The sequence below is a fragment of the Anomaloglossus baeobatrachus genome, chromosome 1 (genome assembly GCF_048569485.1).
Source record: "Anomaloglossus baeobatrachus isolate aAnoBae1 chromosome 1, aAnoBae1.hap1, whole genome shotgun sequence".
Lineage (NCBI taxonomy): Eukaryota > Metazoa > Chordata > Amphibia > Anura > Aromobatidae > Anomaloglossus > Anomaloglossus baeobatrachus.
In genome coordinates this window covers 781452762-781475396 of record NC_134353.1, presented here as the reverse complement: position 1 = coordinate 781475396, position 22635 = coordinate 781452762, and the positions used below count along the sequence as shown (strand labels likewise).

Genomic DNA, 22635 nt, shown 5'->3' with positions numbered 1-22635 from the left:
TAACATATGTGTGTTAAAATAAGTGTCCCATCTCTGGAAAGCTAAGCTATAACTGACTATAGTTTTGTGTAATGCACATTCAAATTGTCATGGACCACCAAATGGCATTAATTTAAGATACTACTAAAATGAATTTAATTTTGGCTACACTTTATTTTTTTCATTAAAGGGGACCTGTGACATGTTAAATAAAATTGAGTGAAATATGTTATAAAAATCCAGCAGTCTCAGACACTGAGACTGAAGACTCTGTACAAATGCCCAGCTTGTCTGTAAGCTGAGATTTCATATACTGCACTCCAAAAGCAATTAATGGGGATATCATGGCAAAAGCAGGATGCAGAACAAAACAGACCTAATTAGCAATAAAGGGGAAGCTCAACCATTTTTTTTCAAGATATATAGCTAAATTTTTTAAACAGTGACAAGTGCTTTTGAAATTCCACCAAAAAGTCCACTGAATTGTCAAAATATATTACTTTTAACAGATTTTAACCATACAAAACTTTGAAAATATACAAAAAAGTACTTTAAAGTCATGTGCTTTGCAGTGTTTGTGCTGACATCCAAAAATGGAGAGTTTTATATACAAAGAGTGAAATAAGTATTCAACATGTCACCAATTTTCTATATTTAAAAAGGTGATAATGACATGGATTTCTCACTATATGTCAGGAAAAGAAATCAAACCTTAGATGTCAATAAATTAAGTTATTTGTAATAAGTAGGAAAAAGTATTGAATACGCTTACTGAAATGTAGTTAATACTCTGTGCAAAAATCTTTGTTGGTGATGACAGCTTCAAAACGCCACCTGTATGGAGAAACTAGTCACAGGCATTGCTCAGGTGTGATTTTGGACCATTCTTCTACATAAACACTCTTCAAATCCTGAAGGTTCTGTGAGCTCCTTCTATGAACTATGAGCTTTAATTTCTTCCATACAATTTCTACATGTCCACCCTCGTTTCATCTTCATCATCCTGGTAGATGGCAGCAGATCTTAATCAAGAATGTCTTAGTACATTTGTCCCTTCATCTTTCCTTCAACGGTACAAAGTTTGCCAGTTCTGTACGCTGAAAAACAGCTCAACATCATGATATTCCCACCTCCAAACGTCACTGTTTTTGGGGTGATATGCAGTGTCTTTGCATTCAAACATGGTGTGTAATATGACATCCAAAGAGTTACATTTTGGTCTCATCTGACCCAACTATATTATCCCAGTATTAATCAGGCTTATTTAAATGTTGTGGTGGAAACTGTAAATGCGCTTTAATATGCTTTTTGTTTAGCACTGGAGTCTTACATAGTGAGTGCGCATATAGGCCATGGAGGTTGAATGCATTACTTATTGTTTTCTTCTAAACAATTGTGTTTGACGATTCCAGGTCTTTCTGCAGCTCTCTACAGAAGGCTCTTGGCTCTTGGACACCTCTTCTGATAATTCATTTCACTCTTCTGTCTGAAATCTTGTGGGGAACGCTTAGTCAAGGCCGGTTTATGATGAAATTATGTTCTTTCCTCTTCTGGATTATGGCCCCAACAGTGCTCACTGGAACCTTCAGTAGTTTAGAAATTCTGTAACCAATGCCATCAGTATATTTTGAAACAATAAGGTTGTGAAGGTCTTAAAACAGCTAACTGGTTTTAATAATTATGAGATGTTTCTTGTGTGGCACTTTGAGACACCTGTGGAATGATTGTTTTTTAATTACTGATAGATTTCACTTGGTGTAATGACATTCCATGTCTTTTTGCACCTCTCTTTCTGAATGCAATCAATACTTTTTCCTTGTGTCATTTCTCATTACTACACAGCTTAATTTATGGACAGCTCTGGTTTGATTTCCCTGCCAGTGTAGATTGGATATGTTGTTACTGACATCTGGTGAGAATTTCATGTCAATAGCACTTTTAGAAATATATTCACTTAGAAAACTGGTGACGTGTTCAATACTTGTTTCAGACCATGTATTATTGGTATCTATTTATTTATACTACAAGGAATGGAAATTTAAGAAATGCTTAAAATGACCCACCATGCTGAAACTGAAAAGTGACTTTATATCTCTTATGTGCATCTACCTCGTACCTTCCGTATGCTTCCCGCTGAAATGTTTAGTCAGATTGGAGTTCCTTTCCTCCTGCTTCCAAAATGGCCAACACAGTGGAATCGGAGTACAGTGGTAAGTGTAAACCATGCCTCCTCTTCCTTCGCTATAGCACAGTAAAGGCAGGTGAGTTATTGCTTAGATTTACCACTATGCTCCTCAAGCCTCTGTGGCAGCAATCTTGGGAGCAGGAGGAAAGTAGAGGATTGGAGCAGAGGAGGCAGCAGGAGACTAACACAAGGTACCAGGTAAGGTGTCTATATTGATAACTGTATAGTCACTTTTAAGACTTGGGGTGCAGAGTTGCTTTAACACATGAGTATACATACTAAGGGTGCATGCCCACGATCAGTTTTCACAGTGTTTTGGATGCAACATGCTTCAGCTGCGTCCAAAATGCTGCGATGTACAGTACAAGCACAGTGAATGGGATTTCTAGAAGTCCCGTGCCCACTGTGTTTGTTTTTTTTGCTACAAACACTGACCTGCAGTGTGGCTTTCCGAGCCACAGCATGTACATTGTTTGCTGTGGTGTTGCAAGCGTGCTCCACAGGGAGAACAGAAGAGAGTGACCGCAAGTGCCCTAGCCCAGATCATGGGCACTGGCAGCTGCGGTCTCTATGCGGAGGAGACTTGTGGTCCCACAGGTCAGGACCCACCACATCCAGGATGCAGTGGGTCCTGATCATGTGCACGTACGCTAACCAGACTATCAGATAAAGCTGAAATATAGCTTCTGACCTCTATATGATTGATTGCTCTCAGTGAGAGAAGCAAAATTAAAATTTTGTAGTTGTGATACCTTTGAATGGCTAACTAAAATAAAATAAAATAAAATTATGTTACAAAGCAAGCTTTCGAGACATCTCAGGTCTCTTCCTCAGGCATGGTATGACAAAATATCTGAAGAAACACTGAGCTTAGAGAGTGAATCCTTAATTAGCTTTGATTAGTGGTGTGAGAGTTTCATTGTCCCAATATCCATGTAGGATCAGAGGCATGGTGCCCTAGCAGTCTCTGGAGCAGACTCCTCAGATTTTGTAATGAGTCATAAATCCTCCTGACAGGTTGAGTCCTGTGTCCACAGAGTTAAACATTGTGATGGAGTCTGCTCCAGAGACTGCTAGGGCACCATGCCTCTGATCCTACATGGATATTGGGACAATAAAACTCTCACACTAATCAAAGCTAATTAAGGATTCACTCCCTAAGCTCAGTGTTTGTTTATTTAAATGTCCTTTTACTATGCCTCCCTCTGCCCTGTTTTGTGTATATATTTGTGTTTCTTCAGATACTTTGTCATACCAAGCCTGAGGAAGAGACTTGAGATGTCTCGAAAGCTTGCTTTGTAACATCATTTTATTTTATTTTATTTTAGTTAGACATTAAAAGGTATCACAACTACATAATTTTAATTTTGTTTCTCTCACTGAGAGCAATCAATCATTTTTCAACTGGCTAACACGGTACCAAAACCTTTTTCTTTTGACCTCTACATGTAATCCATCTAACAAGTACAGCTTTTATAACTAATGCCAGGGTAATAAGCATGTGTAATATTTATTTGTAGAAAGCAGCAGAATGACTGAGAATTAAAAAATGAACCCACAGTACTGAATAGTTACAGTTTTAATTAGTATGAAACAGGAGACAGAGGAAAGCTGAACATGGAGTGCTGCGATGAAAAAGTCTGCCAGTGGACTGGAATACAGGAAAAAGAGGAATGGCACATCAAAAAGCATGTTAAAAAATGTCTTCTTTATTTCCACATAAGTTAAAAGTCAATCCAAGACATAGTAGCCCTGACGCGTTTCTGGTGCAAAGAATCGTCGTTAATCATAGGATGATTGATGATTAAAGGTGCTTCTTTCTGCTGGAAATGCGTCAGGGCTACTACGTCTTGCATTGACTTAACTTATGTAGAAATAAAGAAGAATTTTTTTAACATATTTTTGGTTGTGCCGATCTTGGCTATAATAATGATTACTGCACAGAGTGTAAATGTGGTGACGACAACGTCAATCAAGGAACATTGGGCATGATTTTAACCAAAAAACTGAGAACATTGTTGATTATTGGTGTTTTATCTCCACCCAATAGACTAGAGGGGAAATAAAAGTTCACTTTTTGGCTTCCAGTCACACTGCTATTTTCCAGAAGGACAGGTTTACAAAAGTAGTGTGTCACACCCACGTCGGCAGCCAGGCTGTTCAGATCCGGATCCACGGAGGCTCGAGAGGGCTCCGGACCCGGGGGTCGTGCAGCTCCTCAAACAAAGGGGGTTTATGTACAGGGGATGGTGTGGAAAGTTTGTGATGCCACCCGTGGTGCTTGGTAAGATGGAGTACCACTGCTGCGATTGGGAGTTCCCGGTGGCGATGGTGTAGACAGCTAGGTGTTTAACCCCTCCACGGGTAGAAGGAATGCCCCGGGAATTGGGGATGATGACAGGGAGGTGCTGCTGGAGAGGTAAGGGTCACTTGCGTACTCACTCAGTCCAATAATGCTGACACCGACAACTGTAGTAAACCAAAGTTCTGGACACCGCTGCCGCTGAGGGGGAGCACGCCTGTCCGTTGGTGTTGCCTCTTGGCCTGTGACCTTTTCCTGTGGCACCTTGTCTTTTAATTGGTCCCTTTAGTCTGAAACTAATCGGGTCCTGCTCCCCAGTGTGGCTAACTGGGGAAGCTTGCTCTCAGGGTTCATGCTTGGGATTTTCTGGACCGTGTAGTGGAAAGTCCTATCCCCCTAGTTGCGCTAGTACCCCGATTTTGGAGCGAGTGGAGAACGGATCTTGAAGGCTCCGTCCTCATCGGGCAAATTGCCAGGATGCCTGAAGCTACCCCCTAACCTAGGGTCCACGTACCACGTCATGCCCTGGCCCCTGGCCAGTGATGGCACAAGGTCGCCGGCTGTCCTCCTCGACAGTCCGTGCCCCTTGTCACGATCCCCTGTGACCGGGGTCCAGCTCCTACCAGACCCAGACCAACGTCTGCTACCTAGTAGTTCCAAGGAGCCCAGCTCCTGACCTCCTCTCTCTCTGAGGCCTCCAACACACATCCGTGAAAATCACGCACGTGTCATGCGGTCCGTTTTTCAGGTCCGTTTTCCGTTTTTAAGTCCATTTTTATGGTACGTGTGGCATCCGTGTGTATTGCGTATGCTAGCCGTGTGTGCATGTTGAGTGTCCGTGTGTGCGTAAGATATGTAAGTGACATGTCCGTGTGTTGTCCGTGTGAAATGTTCCGTGTGTGATGCACAGTCATTGATACATACCCGCTGACAGCAGACAGCGACGCGCGATGAGAATGAACTCGGGTGAACTTCACCCGACTTCATTATCATACCGTGGCTCTGTCTGTGTCACGTACTGATTAGCGGTCACCCGTGCAGGACTCACCGGTGACCGCTAATCCCCTGAGTCACTGAAGTGAGCAGCGCGATTGTGCTGCTGTCACTCAGGTTACCCGCGGCTAGCTGGATCCTCCACCTGTGACCGCAATTCACCTGTGACTTCATCGCTGTCAATCAGGCGACTTGCAGTCACAGTTGGAGGATCCAGCGGTGGCTGCGAGTAACCTGAGTGACAGCACAGCTGATCGCGCGGCTCACCTCAGTTGCTGTGTGGATCTGGCAGGAGCGGCGGGGTTCTTCTGCTGCTCCTGTCATCTTCATGTAGCAGAGCTGGAAGCGACGCGGGACCTCCGTGGATTACGCTGGACTTGGATGGCTTTTTCGGGCTTAATAAAGTGGTGAACGAGGGTATTTGTTAGTGTTTATTATTACAAATAAAGGATTTCTTTGGGTGTATGAGTTTATTTACTGTAACTTACAGATTAATCATAGAAGGTATCTCGGGGAGACGCCTGACATGATTAATCTTGGACTTAGTGGCAGCTATGGGCTGCTGCAATTAACTCCTTATTACCCCGATTGCCAAAGCACCAGGGCAAATCGGGAAGAGCCGGGTAGAGTCCCAGAACTGTCGTATCTAATGGATGCGGCTATTCTGGGCAGCTGCTGGCTGATATTGTTAGGCTGGGGGGCTCCCCATAATGAGGGGCTCCCCATCCTGAGAATACTTGCCTTCAGCCGTTTGACTTTACCCTGGCTGGTATCTAAATGAGGGGAACCGCACTTCATTTTTTTAAATTAATTCTTTATCTTACTGCTCGATATTGACATGCCCACCGGCGACTGTGATTGGTTGCAGTGAGACAGCTGTCACTCAGCGTGGGGGCGTGTCTCACTGCAACCAATCATAGGCGCTGGTGGGTGGAGAAAGCAGGGAATACGAGATTGATTAATGAGCGTCCGGCTTTTTCAAAATAGTAAAAGCCGCCGTAGTTTTTTAACAGCTGTGGAGCGCCGCGCCGGTGATCGGGGAACGGTGAGTATGACAGAGGGGGGTGACTGACCGACATGGACTGTGAGAGAGAGGGACAGACAAGACAGAGAGACCGACCGACGGACTAAGGGAGATTGACCGACATACACAGAAAAAGAAAGAATGACCGACATCGCTAGAAAAAAACACAAAACGTACACGGAGCATACGGAGATGCATACGTGTTTACTAATGTGTGCGCACATACCCATAGACTTTCATTGAGTCCGTGTGTGCATGCTCCGTGCAGAAAGCGGACATCCTTCCAAGCAAAATGGAAACACATACGGATCACGGACACGGAAACACGGACGTTATGGAATAACGCACGTGTGACCTCAAACATAGATTAACATTGGTGCACGTTTGTCCGTGTCTCCGGTATATATGGAAACGGAACAAACACGCGTTTAACAGGTGTGTTGGAGGCCTGAGAGTTACTCCTAACTGACTGTCTCCTGACACTCCTGACCCCCCCTTACCAACCCCCGAAGTGGGCGAGCCTATTCCACTCAGGCCGTCCACTGATGTGTCTGGTGGGTGTGGTGCAGAGTGTTCCTAGGATTTTGATTAGCTTGTTCTTGGCAAAACCAAAGGTGAGGGACCCGTAACCAAGGAGAAGATGGATATTGCACAGAAGGGCAGATTGCACAATACCCTGTGACGACCTGATAGGCCAGGGCATCACAGTAGTAATTCCCACAATATCGTCATGGCATGTGATGACATGGTCCTATTAGGTTTTTTACAACATTGGCAGTTGTTCTTCATGTAGCTCTACAAACTTTTATTCCTGTGGGTTATTTCTGTATATAGAGAACATACTGCAGATATTTTGAGCTGTCAGCACAACTTTAGTCGAGGTACATGGGGTACAGTAAGGTATATTAATGGAGGCCTAAGGGAAATCTACACGAATGTCCTGAAACACTTACACATAGGATTACTTCATTATTATTCATTTAGGCAGACCTAAATTCTGGAAGCTATTTTAAGTAGAAGTAATGTCTATTAAGGAAACATGTAGTTACAAGCATGGAAAATAAAAACATTTACACGCATCAGACATTTTAATAGCAATTTTTACATCCAGATGAGATGTTAACAGCTCAGTACAGTATGGTTTTAGTTGTTTCAGCTTTCAGCGCAATGAACCATGAAAATTAAATAAACTCTGCTCAGTCACCAAAAGAGCGGAGTGCCTATGAGTACAAACACTTAAGGCTTCAGCCTATTCCTGCATTGTCCAAAGTTGTCCTTTTCACAAAAAGTCAGCTGGTTTGAATTGACTATGTTATGATGTCTAATATCTAAATGGAATTTTCTTCAAAGAACTGCGTGATTGATTGACCCTCGGTTGAACGTTTTGTTTTTATTTTGAGGCTGACAATAATGTCCGTTGGCATGTGTTCTACTTCAACAGCGTTAGGACGCCATGAAGCTATCTTTATGAGTCATCCAACCACAATACTAAATACATGTCAGCAAAGGAAATATTATCCGAAAAGAGAAAAATCCCTTTGATGTACTTCAGCATGCAGAGAGTTGTGCGAGTTTTGGAAGCATTATCCGCTTGGAAGAAATGGTGTATGCTTACACTATTTTTCGGTCTACCCTCAGAGACCACCCATCGCCTGAAAACAGTTCTGCTCTTTCAGCAGCAAACTGTGTCATTTGGTTTTTTAGTACGCTCATTGCTACTCCGCTTTGTTTATGTTACGGAGAGCCAAAGTGAAAGATGAAATGTTTGGAATGGTACAGCACTGCGTAGACTTGATTTTTCTCGAGTTTTAGAATTTACCATTGATTTTTTTTTCTAAACTAGGAGAAAATGATTTTCATTGCTGCAGCAAAGTCAAGAAAACTGTAAATTATAGAGAAGGTGGAAGTTTAAATGGGGAAAACAAAACAAGGCCATGTTGAGAATTTCTGACAGATATTCATAGAAAGCTGCAGAAATGTTCTGCTTAGCCAGCAGTGCCCTCCTGAGACAACATGGCTGTAAATAGAGAGCATAACAAGATAAATGGAAGTTTTGCAGCTGCAAGTAAAATATTGAGGATCTGCACTTTTCTATTGATCTTTATGATTCTGTTGCCAAGAGTCAGTTTGTGGTGACAAAATACGTTGACAAGTGCATATCTCACTATGGTGAAAAATGCAAGGAAGAATTCCCATATCTCGGTAGCTTTATTCTACAATCAAATTACCTTGTTACAAATAGCTTGCACTAAAAAGTAATATTAAACTGTATAAAGTGCTTAGATTACAAACTACAGTGGCATGCAAAGGTTTGTACACCCCTGGTCAAAATTATTGTTATTGTGAATAATTAAGCACGTTGAAGATGGAATGATCTCTAAAAGGCATAAAGTTAAAGATAACACATTTCTTTTGTATTTTAGACAAAAAAAAAATATTTTCACCTTTTACATTTTAAAAATTACAAAAAGGAAAATGGACCAATTCAAAAGTTTTGGCACCCTTGGAGATTTGTGTGCTCAAATAACTTGGCCATGGCTTCAGACCCTAATTAGCCAGTTAGCATTATGGCTTTTTCACTATTCTCATTAGGAAAGGCGAGGTGATGCAAATTTCACAGCTTTATAAAAACCCAACCTCCTGTAACCTTGTGCCAAAAAACAGCAGCGATGTGTTCTTCTAAGCAGCTGCCTAGCACTCTGAAAATGGTGGAAGCTCACAAAGCAAGAAAAGGCTATAAGAAGATAGCATTTTCAATTTGCTCTTTCATAACTTCGAAATGTAATTAAGAAATGGTAGTTAACAGGAACAGTGAAGGTCAAGAAAAGGTCTAGAAGACCAAGCAAAATTTCTCTGAGAGCTGCTCGTAGGATTGCTAGAGAGGCAAATCAAAATCCCCACTTGACTGCAAAAGACCTTCTGAAAGATCTAGCAGATTCTGGAGTTGTGGTACATTGTTCTACTATTCACATACACCTGCACAAAGATGGCCTTCATGGAAGAGTCATCAGAAGAAAGCCTCTCCTGCTTCCTCATCATAAAATTCAGCACCAGAACTATGCCAAATGGCATCTAAACAAGTCTGATGCATTTTAGAAACACGTCCTGTGGACCAATGGGGGTAAAATAGAATTCTTTGGCCACAATGATCAAAGATATGTGTGGAGAAAAAACGGCACAGAATTTCAGGAAAATAATATCTTGTCAACCATTAAGGATGGGGGAGGATCAATCATGCTTTGGGGTTGTGTTGCAGCCAATGGCACGGGGAACATTTCACAGGTAGAGGGCAGAATGGATTCAATAAAATTTCAACATTCTCGATGCAAATATAATATCTTTAAAAAAGCTGAAGTTGAAAAGATGATGGCTTCTACAAATGGATAACAATCTTAAACACATGTCAAAATTCACAATTGACTACCTCGAAAGGTGTAAGCTAAAGGTTTTACAATGGTCCTTACAGTCCGCTGATCTGAACATCATTGAAAATCTGGGACTAAACCTCAAAAAAAACAGTGCATTCAAGACGCTGTAGGAGTCTCACAGATCTGGAAGACTTTTCCAAGGAAAAATGAATAAAAATCCCTCAAACAAGAACTGAAATACTCTTGGTTGGCTATAGAAAGTGCTTACAAGTTGTTATACTTGCCGAAGGGAGTGCTACTAGGTGCCAACCATACAGAGTGCCCATACTTTTGCATCCACCCATTTTCCTTTTTTGTTAATTTTAAAATGTACAAGATGAAATTTTTTTTTTTCTTAAAATACAAAGGAAATGTGTCATCTTTAACTTTATGCCTTTTAAAGAATAATTCATCTGCAGCTTGCTTAACTGTTCAAAATAACAGTAACTATGACCAGGGGTGCCCAAACTTTTGCTTGCCACTGTATAACATGCCAGGCTTCTAACTTCCAGAGCCTATGCCACATGTGTTCATGGGTTGTATCTGGTTTTATAGCTTAGCTCGATTGAAGTAAATAGGGCCAATTTGTAATTCCAGGTGCAATCTGTGGACATGTGGCATGTCTTTAGAAGAAAACAGTCATGTTTTTAATCTTATACAATGGGCTTAAATTTTGAATCTTTGTTGTTACCTAGAACTTTCCTCACAACTTTTTTAAAAAAAAATTCCAAGTCCTTTTCTCAACAGCTTTCATTTTTGATTCGAACACGTTGTCCTTCATGAGTTTTCAAATATACAGACCCACAAAAATACCTTCCTTCATTTTTGCTTTGGTCGGTCTCTAAACGTTGGTATACAGATACTTATAAGTTTAAAAGTCTCTTCTTCTTTCGGTAGAGCTTTTACAAACTGCTTCACCAGCTCAAGCTTATTGTGGAGGGATAGCAGGAGAACTTTAGTGGGATAAACTAAACTCTCCGCAACTCTGTTCTTGAGTGAAGGTTGCAAAGATATACTTGTTGGCCAACCTTTTGGCTGCAGTGATGAGTTCTATGCCTGCTGTCCCATTCACACAAAAAGTATGGGTACTTTGTGTATCCTCCTTGCTGAGAGAACTTTCAGACCACCACATATTGACCATCCTTGATCCCCGTAATTACGTTTCTTGAGAATAAAGTCTAAATTCTCGTAAAATGCTTTCATTCAAGTGCAGAGAATGCCGTAAGGCACTGAAGCATACTTGCTGCCATTGTGCAGTAACACAGCTTTCAGAATTTTTTTGGGATGAAACAATATAAAGTCTCTACTCGTTCATATTGTACTCAATGTTAAATGTTTTCATTAGCTCACTAACATCACTGCAATACACTAAGGCGGGCTTTGCACGTTGCGACATCGCAAACCGATGCTGCGATGTCGCACGTGATAGTCCCCGCCCCCGTCGCAGGTACGATATCGTGTGATAGCTGGCGTAGCGAAAATTATCGCTACGCCAGCTTCCCATGCACTCACCTGCCCTGCGACCGTCGCTCTGGCCGGCGACCCGCCTCCTTCCTAAGGGGGCGGGTCGTGCGGCGTCATAGCAATGTCACACGGCAGGCGGCCAATAGCGGCGGAGGGGCGGAGATGAGCAGGATGTAAACATCCTGCCCACCTCATTCCTTCCGCATATCCTATGGAAGCCGCGGTGTGCTGCCGCAGGAGCGAGGAACAACATCGTACCGTCGCGTCAGCGTAATTATGGATTACGCCGACGCTGCACCGATGATATGATTATGACGATTTTGCACTCGTTAATCGTATCATCTAGGCTTTACACACTACGATGTCGCATGCGATGCCGGATATGCGTCACTTTCAATTTGACCCCACCGACATCGCACCTGCTACTTAGCCCGCCTAAAGCACCATTTTGAAAAAAGTATAGAATGAATTATTTTTCTATTTCTGTACCATGAAAAAGAGATACAAGGATCTAGCAGGTTGTTTTTCTTTAGTCTAGAGCCTAAAAGTTCTGCAGAATGTTTAGGAAGATCCAATTCCCTGACTAAATCATTACACTCGAACTGTGAATAAACTGTGGCTTGTTGAAACTAGGGTGAAAGCGGCCATTAATTTTTAACTATAGATAGCAGTGCACTAAAATGTTCGTGTGCTCGGTCCTCGAGTCGAACAGGTCAGTCACTCTGAAAGTGCTCAACTCGAGTAATGAGTATAATGGAAGTCAATGATTGGGCAATTCGTCTCTCCACCCACATACAGCCAGCCATATATAGGGCATTTCTGGGGGAATGGAGGACGGGTTTTTTTTATTTTCACACACTACATTCGAAAAGATTGCTTTAACCCCAGTGAGAGCCATTCAGAGACTGTGAATTGTTCTCCCTGAAGTGCTTGTGAATCATCTAGTGAATGTAAGCCTGTGCATTGTTGTCATTGTTTCACTGATGAAACATCTGAGCACCTGCGAGTACCCGAGTACCCTGATGCTCGATAGAGTGCCGAACAGTGGTGAGCAGGCTCGCTCATTACTATTTGTAAACAATCTAATGACAATAAAATCGACCACAAAAGGTCACGCAAAGCGGTCAAAGTATGGTGCAAGAAATAAGAATAATGAGTCAATGTTTGTGACAAAACTGTGCTCGATTAATTTTTTTCAATATTTTTCCTGAATATAGCAATATAAATAAAGTATATAAAGTATATAAAAATCAACTCTTACTTTTCAAACAATTTTACCTTTGCAGACTTGTGTAATTAGCTTAGAAGACCGAAGGGAGTGCTCCCTTAAAGGGCTTGTCCAAGAAATATTTTATTTTCCATCATCTTCCACTGTTTAAATAAAACAAAAGAAAAAACTTTACCCACTGACACCAGGTTCAGTGCTGACTCTCTGCTGCTGCCCCCAGTAGTTGTCGACAGGTTTCAGTGGTCACAACTACAGTGCATGTGACTGCTGCGGCCAATCACTCAGAGATGATGCCAAGATAGTTGGCATGAGTGGCAGTGGTAAAAAGGAAGTGTTTCTGTTTGCTATGGATTAAAAAATAGCTCTAGGAAAATTCCTTTAAACAAACCCCTAAAATTTACAAAAAATATCCTAGGAGATCAGCCATGTTACTTTCTGTTCTATGTCTGCCTGTAATGCAGCTCTGCAACTGAGACCTCCACTCATGGTTCTGTCTACTATACAGCAAAAAAGATAATTACGTCTTCTTCACATTTTTCAGAAAATTGGAGCAGATAAGCTCAAAATTAACCCCTGTGTTCTCTGCAGGATTACAACATTAATATTTGTTTTAGTGATATGCAGGAAATTATAGTCTCAGGGACAGACAAAACATTGGAGCAACCCGTGTAATGATATAGGGGCCAAATATGTAAGGAGGCCCACTTCCAGCTACAAAATAGAAAGTAACTTTTGTCACAGACCCACAGATTGTTGCATTATGATGGGCTCTTGAACTGTAAAGGGCCCATATACTGTTCTTGCACAGCGACCTTTTTTGGTCTATGCCCGCAATTATCTGCATCAATCACATTCTCCAAACTATGACACCAAACTTCAAGCACCCACTCTAAGGCTGGGGCAAAATGGGGATTAGTGCGAGTGCTCGCATGACACTCAGCTGACATTCGCAGCACAGCAGGAGCCGAGTGTCATGCGACTGTGGTCCGATCAGACCACAGTTGCAGAGGGGGTGGCCGGTGCTACGGAGGGAGGGGGCCCGCGCTGCAGAGGAGAGGGAGGGATTTATCTCCTCCGTTGCCGGCTGATGCGAGAATCGCATTGCACTCCGCTGTAACGCGAGAGCAATGTGATGTTTTTATCGTCTCCATAGACTTGAATGGTTGCGAGTGAAACAGGATCACATTCACATGCCTAACTGGCATTTTCATCCTAATTCCAGTCTGCTACTGTATATTTATCCTCCCTCCCCAACAGTATTCTAGCAGAACTGCTTTTCTGCGCATGGTTGCTCACAAAAGTTATCATCTAAAGAACTTTCCTTTATAGTTGTTTGACAAACCTTATTCTTATGTACAAAGCTGACAGTCTGCTACAAGTCACACAACATGGACATATTAGGGACTGCTGCTATAAATTATGCTGTATATCTTTGTTTCTCTACTAAAAGTTAATACTGTCTTTAACTACAGAAATGAGCCCTTTGAGACATACTGATTGCCAAAGACGTGCTGCCTAAGAACCCTATTAAAGGGATCCTGTCACAAGGTTTTTCCCTTATAAGCTGCAGCCAGCACTAGTGAGCCCTTATATACAGCATTATGCAGCATACCAGGCCGCTCTGTATAACATAAAAAACACCTTTTATTGTACTCACCTGCAAGGCAGGTGGGCATCGCTGGTCTTAAACCGGCACCTCCTATCCTCTAGCGATCTTCGTCTTCTTTCCTTGCTTTGTGTGGATGACGCATCCTACATCACTCACACAGTGTCCACCATTGCACTCCTGTGCACACGCACTTCTCTTTGCTCTGCTCAGTGCCGAGCAAAATACTGTAATGTGCAGGTGCAAGGAAAGGTCAAAGAACGTCCGTGCATGCACATAACAATACTTTTCTTTGCCCTCAGCCATGTGCAGGAGCGCAATGGAGGAAACTCTGTGAATGACATAAGTCTTTTTTATGCTATGCAGATTGGCTTGGGGACTTATATACAGCATTCTAGAATGCTGTATATAAGGGCTTACTACTGGTGGCCTCAGTTTATTTGGGAAAAACCTGGTGATAGGTTCCCTTTAAGAAGACTGTATTTTTTTTTTTTACTGTGTCACCTTTCAAGACAATGAAAATGTCTGGTGTGGACTGTGTTGTTTTTACATAAACTATTTGTATTTTAATGGTTAAAAATTATTTTTATTTTGATGCTGTCTCCAACAGAAAATCGTTTTTTTTCTGTTTTGAAGTGATTGAAGGAAGTAAATAGATCAAATATGATTAATTTTCTGTTATTTTACCAGATCAAGCATATTCTACAGAGCTTGTATTGACATTCCTCGGGGCACAGAACTATTGGTGTGGTACAATGACAGCTACACGTCGTTCTTTGGGATTCCATTACAATGCATCGCTCAGGATGAAAACTGTAAGACATTATTCATTATGCTGTCATAGCCTGGATGATTTTCTCGTAACTTGAGTTGATTAGAAGACAATATTTTTTATGGTATTTTGTGACTGCGGTATTTAACAATGAAAAAACCTTATGTCTTGTAGTGAACGTCCCATCACCTGTTATTGAAGCCATGTCCAGACAAGACACTCTACAATCCTTCAACAAAAATGGCAAGTTGCCTTCTTCTACATTGCAGAGGTCCATAGTTTTTCCACAGACTCCATGCAATAGAAACTATTCTCTACTGGATAAATCTGGGCCTTTGGATACAGGATATAACCAGATTAATGCAAAAAACCAACGAGTTCTTGCCAGCCCAACCTCAACAAGCCAACTCAACTCAGAATTCAGTGACTGGCATCTATGGAAATGTGGACAATGCTTTAAGACTTTTACCCAAAGGATTCTACTACAGATGCACGTATGCACCCAGAATCCAGACAGGTAAAACAAGATGACATGAGCAATGTCATAAAGGTTGCTTTAGTTACAGTATATTAGGATTAATGAGAAGCAATTACTGGCATTTTTACCAAGAGATAAGATTCTATCATCCCTGAAAGTGTATCTATGGGTCCAGGGTTCATAGGATTTTTATGGGCACTTGCTGTGTTGCTACTCTCCAGAACATGGACTCCTTTGTGCCCTAAAATTAAAGCATTCAGTAGAATAAATATATCACAGTCATTTAAGGCCTGACTAAGTATAATTTTAAAAAATAGAGCCCACATCTAGTCATCCAAATGGTAAATGCTAAGATTGAGAACTTCTGACCCATTAGTATGGGATATTTCAGCAAAATTTTTCTTTTAAGTACTAAATGTTTTGTAATTTGTTCCTCAATAGTTTGACATTTCCAACTTGATTGATACGATTAGTAACTTAGGCCTCAAAATCTGAGCCGTACATTTTACCACTTTTGGGGAGATCTGGATGGTTCACCCACATTTAAATGACATGATGGTAGTCCATACTAGGATTTTTGTTTAAAAACAGGACCCTTCCAATGAAAGTTGAATCAGAGATCAAACTTAGGGGAAATTTAGGTAGTTGTGACATAAAGGTAAAAAAAATTAAAATGTTACAAAACATTGGGGAATATTTATCAAATCTAACTCAGTTAGAGCAAACTTGAACTAGACAGTCGTATAATGCACAAAATTTATCAATGTGGTTCATGTTGTTTAATAAACCTGTAGAAATTTAAGACTATAGTCTACATTTACATCACCTATTACTTGACTTACTTTGCGCCAAATTTTTTGCATATTTTGGTGCTTTGTGTCGCAGTTCACACCACACCCATTTTCTCATAAGTCAGGCCCTTTTTGTGCGAGGTCACACCCCTTAGACCAGTGTTCCCCAACGTCAGTCTTCAAGGCCCACCAACAATGCATGTTTGTAAGATTTCCTTAGTATTGCACAGGTGATAATTTAATCACCTTCAAAGGTGATGATTCCATCATCTGCACAATGCTAAGGAAATCCTGAAGGCATGCACTGTTGCTGGGCCTTGAGGACTGGAGTTGGAGAACTCTTCCTTAGACAGACAAGTTGTGAAAGGTGTCTAAAACACATCACAAATATGTTGCAAGACAGTATTTTGGAACCTTTATCTTGATAAATATACCCCACTGTATAAATATATTTTGAACGACTACAATTTTAAGAAACATATTTTGATCTTATTATGTAAGTCTTAGGACATATACAGTACCGACCAAAGGTTTGGACACACCTTCTCATTCAAAGAGTTTTCTTTCTTTTCATGACTCTGAAAGTTGTAGATTCACATTGAAGGCATCAAAACTATGACTATGAATTAACACATGTGGAATGAAATACTTAACAAAAAAAGTGTGAAACAACTGAAAATATGTCTTATATTCTAGGTTCTTCAAAGTAGCCACCTTTTGCTTTGATTACTGTTTTGCACACTCTTGGCATTCTCTTGATGAGCTTCAAGAGGTAGTCACCGGAAATGGTTTTCACTTCACAGGTGTGCCCTGTCAGGTTTAATAAGTGGGATTTCTTGCCTTATAATTGGGGTTGGGACCATCAGTTGTGCTGTGCAGAAGTCTGGTGGATACACAGCTGATAGTCCTACTAAATAGACTGTTAGAATTTGTATTATGGCAAGAAAAAAGCAGCTAAGTAAAGAAAAATGAGTGGCCATCATTACTTTAAGAAATGAAGGTCAGCCAGTCCGAAAAATTGGGAAAAATTTGAAAGTGTCCCCAAGTGCAGTGGCAAAAACCATCAAATGCTACAAAGAAACTGGCACACATGAGGACCGCCCCAGGAAAGGAAGACCAAGAGTCACCTCTGCTGTGGAGGATAAGTTTATCCGAGTCACCAGCCTCAGAAATTGCAGGTTAACAGCAGCTCAGTTAAGAGACCAGGTTAATGCCACACAGAGTTCTAGCAGTAGACACATCTCTAGAACAACTGTTAAGAGGAGACTTGTGCAGCAGGTCTTCATGTTAAAATAGCTGCTAGGAAACCACTGCTAAGGACAGGCAACAAGCAGAAGAGACTTGTTTGGGCTAAAGAGCACAAGGAATGGACATTAGACCAGTGAAAATCTGTGCTTTGGTCTGATGAGTCCAAATATGAGATCTTTGGATCCAACCACTGTGTTTTTGTGCGATGCAGAAAAGGTGAACGGATGGACTCTACATGCCTGGTTCCCACCGTGAAGCATGGAGGAGGAGGTGTGATGGTGTGGGGGTGCTTTGCTGGTGACACTGTTGGGGATTTATTCAAAATTGAAGGCATACTGAACCAGAATGGCTACCACAGCATCTTGCAGCGGCATGCTATTCCATCCGGTTTGCGTTTAGTTGGACCATCAACAGGACAATGACCCCAAACACACCTTCAGGCTGTGGAAGGGATATTTGACTAAGAAGGAGAGTGATGGAGTGCTACACCAGATGACCTGGCCTCCACAATCACCAGACCTGAACCCAATCAAGATGGTTTGGGGTGAGATTAACTGCAGAGTGAAAGCAAAAGGGCCAACAAGTGCTAAGCATCTCTGGGAACTCCTTCAAGACTGTTGGAAGACCATCTCTGGTGACTACCTCTTGACGCTCATCAAGAAAATGCCAAGAGTGTGCAAAGCAGTAATCAAAGTAAAAGGTGGCTACTTTGAAGAAACTATAATATAAGACATATTATCAGTTGTTTCACACTTTTTTGTTAAGTATTTCATTCCACATGTGTTAATTCATAGTTTTGATGCCTTCAATGTGAATCTACAATTTTCAGAGTCATGAAAATAAAGAAAACTCTTTGAATGAGAAGGTGTATCCAAACTTTTGGTCTGAATTGTATATCATCAGCTGTTTAATCAGAAACTACTCTGTCGTGGTTAGACTGAAAATCAGTGCAGTTTTTAAGTGGTTGATAATGTCTGAGTGGTTTTACAGATATAAGTAAGAAATGTACCTGTGTAAGGGTAAAAATGTTGACAAGCATTTGGTAAACTACATTGATGTAAGGTATAGTAGTGTGGTTTTTGGATGCATCTTGTGTTAATAACTTAATGAGAGCTCATTTGAAGAGGCATGCTGGATATTACTAGAATGTGTATAGAGTCATGTCTACAAGTAACATCAAAAGAAAAAAAAAACAGAAAATTCAGCTTAAGGTGGCTTTACACGCTACAAGATTGCTAAAGCGATCTCGTTGGGGTCACGGAATTTGTGATGCACATCCGGCCGCTTTAGCGATGTCATTGTGTGTGACACCTATGAGCGATTTTGAATCGTTGCAAAAACGTTCAAAATCGCTCATCGGTGATATGCCCCCGTATTCCCAATTATCGTTGCTGCTGCAGTAACGATGTTGTTTGTCGTTCCTGCGGCAGCACGCATCGCTATGTGTGACACCGCTGGAACGACAAACATCTCCTTACCTGCGTCCACCGGAAAAGGAGGAAAGAAGGAGGTGGGCGGCATGTTCCGGCCGCTCATCTCCTCCCCTCCTTATCTATTGGGCGGCGGTTCAGTGACGCTGCTGTGACGTCGCTGTGATGCTGAATGAACTGCCCCCTTAGAAAGAAGGCGGTTCGCCGGTCACAGCGTCGTCGCTGCACAGGTATGTGCGTGTGATGCTGCCGTAGCAATAATGTTCGCTACGGCAGCGATCACCACATTTCGTTACAACGACGGGGGCGGGTGCTATCGCGCTTGACATCGCTAGCAATTGCTAGCAATGTCGTAGCGTGTAAAGCGGCCCTTAGGAAGAATTTAGGGAAACATTTATATTTTCCTTGATTGAACTCTAACACTAATGTTGGGGACAATCTCATTTCCTATGGGTTCATTCACAATTATCCATTCATCCATGTTGTGTGTGCAATGATGACAGCAAATTTACAGAGCTATGGAAGGAGGGTCTCTGAATCATTTTCTCTTGTGGGCCAAAAAAAAACTGATAGATGCTTGTGTTGCTGTAAAGCTGGCTCAGGCACCACTGGAGGTCCTAATGTTACATCCTGAAAGCAGACATTTGGACATGTGTATAATACACCCTCTAAATGAAATCTGATTGAAGTGTTATGGTGACCAGACATTTTAGACAGTTGTTGGCCAAATACTTGTTCAGTCAAAAGCTACTCTTCCGGTATGTCTTGTAAATAAGGAGATGAGAGTAATGCCCCCGTCACATTTAACGACTTACCAGCGATCCCGAAAATGATGTGACTTGATAAGGATCGCTGGTAAGTCGCTGGGAAGTCGCTGGTGAAATGTCACACAGTCAGATCTTACCAACGATGCAGTAATGATCAGCGACCTGTATAACGATCTCGGCGGGCGTTGGGACTGTGTTAGGAGGTCGTTGGTAGGTGTCAAACACAGCGATGCATCCTGCCCAGCCTGACATCGCCTTTGAAGAAAATGGTCCCAACCATTCAGCAATGACTAGCGATCTCACAGCAGGGGTCTGATCGCTGGTAGGAGTCACACATAACGAGATCACTGCTGCATCACGAAAATGGTGCCGCAGCAACGATCTCATAGAGATCTTGTTAGCGATCTCGTTGTGTGTGACGGGGCCATAAGGGTTGGGTTATGCCTGCTGACTAGAGACACAAAACAAAAACGCTGATCAGCTATTTGTTTGATGATCAATTAAGAGCCTGTGTATTCACATTCAGATGCACAAAGAATGATATGGCATAAATCAGTCAGTACGCATTAGTTGCCATTGTTCTCAGAAGCACAGATCCTATTTACACAGGGCAATGTGATGCTTAAAAAGATGATCTTTTGTGGAAAACAAAAGATAATTTACCCTAATGAGTCTGCATCTTGCTCATTAATCAGATGATTGGCAGCCTGTTTAGACTATAAGATTATTATAAAATGGGCGTCTCTAGAAACGCTGGAATAGTCATGTAGTGGAAATGGTCCTTAAAGAGGACCAACCACCAGGATTTTCATATATAAACTAAAGTCAGTGCTATCATACTGATTCTAAACATACCGTACCTTTAGTTGTGAGATCGGATGTATACTTTCTGAAATATAGGCAAGTAAAGTTTGTGAAGTACACTGTTACTTGATTGATAGGTGCTGTAGAATATCTAATAGGTGGGTTGGGTTTTGCTAGTTATTCCCACACCTGTCTCGCCGCCTGTCCCTCCTGCCTCGTTTCTGTTATTACAGGGGCAGGACGGAGGGCGGAAGGACAGTGGGAGCAAGGACAGGCAGGCAGCCAGGCTCAGGAATAACTAGCAAAACCTGACCCACCTATTAGATATTCTGCAGCACATTATCAATCAAGTAACAGTGTATTTCACAAACTTTACTTGCCTATATTTCAGAAAGTGTACATCCGATTTCACAACTAAAGTTATATATGAAAATTCTGGTGGTTGGTCCTTTTTAAGCCACTGTAAGACATCACTCTGCTGTGAGAACAAAAGGATCGAGTATGTTGTAAAGCATCATGTCCAGTCCTTATTTCCATTGGTTTCTGCAAAATGGGAACACCACCATATATTTTGAATAGTTGTCCACACTTGCCTATGCCACAACAGTGTATGAGGTCTTTTCAGTTCAGTAATTTATCAAAATGCACCACTCCCACTGTTTTGGAGGTAAAAATTGGCCCCCTTACCTCTTAGGCCCCGGTGCGGCTGCACAGGTTGTACCAATGATATGTCTTGAAGGTAAAGATTATTTTTTCTTGTTGGATGTAGTACATTTTGTGACATTGGATATTTTTCATAGACATCCAGAATTTTTGGTATGTGCACCTATGCGAAATCTGCAGTGTTAACAAGACATTAATAGTTTTAAGAGCTAAGGTACTCTGTGTCATTGTAGCACAAATGCTTCTTTGCTAGAGTAAACGACTCCCATTGAAATGAGGAACAGCCTTCTTCATCTATTTCATAATAACCTGAAAATGCAATTTATAGGTGAAGTGACTTTAAAACAGTGAGTCTGTATATGCGACTTATAGTTTATTTTCTCATGGCCATCATACAGGAATAGATTAATGACAGTCATAGGCAGAAAACATCAGGCCGAGATTCTATAAATGCTTTTATGTCTCCCAGAGAGAGAATGTCTTGCATCTCAGTGCTTATGTGACAGTCAATGCCGGGTTCACCTGCGGTGTACAGTGTGTAGGAACTTAATTAAGTACTAAGAGGCAATGAATTGGAATTTTTTGCTTAGCACTATTTTTCTTCAGAGCATGCAAAGCTATAAATCGTGTAGAGCTGTCAAAAAGATATACCTGCTCTAGCGGTGATGTGGAGGAAAACAGATGCCATTTATTCAATAAACTAATATCCATATAGAAGAAAAATGTTGACCAGATACCTTAGAGTCAAAGTTGGTTTGAACGTTTGTCAATACGGAATTTTATGGCTGTGAACTGAAGATGAAATTTAGCTGAACAAGTGAATTAGAATTTCTGGTACTTTGGCCAGTGGCACCATGGATATAATATAGTCATTATTTATGCATCAAAGCTCGTTTATCTGACAATCCTGAGAGCTAGCAAGCGAGAAAAAAAAATCTAATTAATTTGAAATTCTGTCTTGCTTGCCTTTTTTTAAGAAAAAAGTAAATATTTAATTAAAATAAGCTAGTTGAATAAGAGATATTGTAGACTCATATTTGTATAACTAATATGTAGAATGCTACAAAACATTTTTAAATAGTAATTTATTTTAATAAAAGCTCATAAAGACTTCAGTATTATGTATACATAATACAAAATATCATAAGGACCTATGAGCAAACATTATAGGTTTGTATGCCTCGAATTTCACATAAAGGCTTTTTCACAAAGTTTAGAATTTATAGAGGTATGAATGGGGGTATCCATGGATCTCTGTATGCACAATATACAATATTCATTAAATTTATTTTTTAATGTAACCTAGCAAATGTGAATGGTAAGATTGACAAGTTGAACTTAGTGGTCATGAACTACACTTTAGTAGAGTCTCTAAAATGGAATGTACCTAATTAGTGATGGGCAAGCATGTTCACGACTGTTTGGCACTCGATCAAGCATTGGGGTGTTCGGCTAGTCGCAGTGCTCAGCCGAGTATTGCGGGTGCTCAAATGT

At 41.2% G+C, this 22635-nt stretch overlaps 1 protein-coding gene across 2 annotated transcripts in view; it reads left to right on the top strand.

The window, feature by feature from the left end:
- The window catches only part of PRDM6 (PR/SET domain 6), a 214329-nt gene that overhangs the window by 158828 nt on the left and 32866 nt on the right, over positions 1-22635 (top strand). For both annotated transcript variants that reach the window (XM_075341874.1, XM_075341873.1), the window contains exons 5-6: positions 14879-15003; positions 15135-15477. In XM_075341874.1, coding sequence (XP_075197989.1) covers positions 14879-15003; positions 15135-15477 — 468 coding nt within the window. The remainder of the gene's footprint in view (positions 1-14878; positions 15004-15134; positions 15478-22635) is intronic.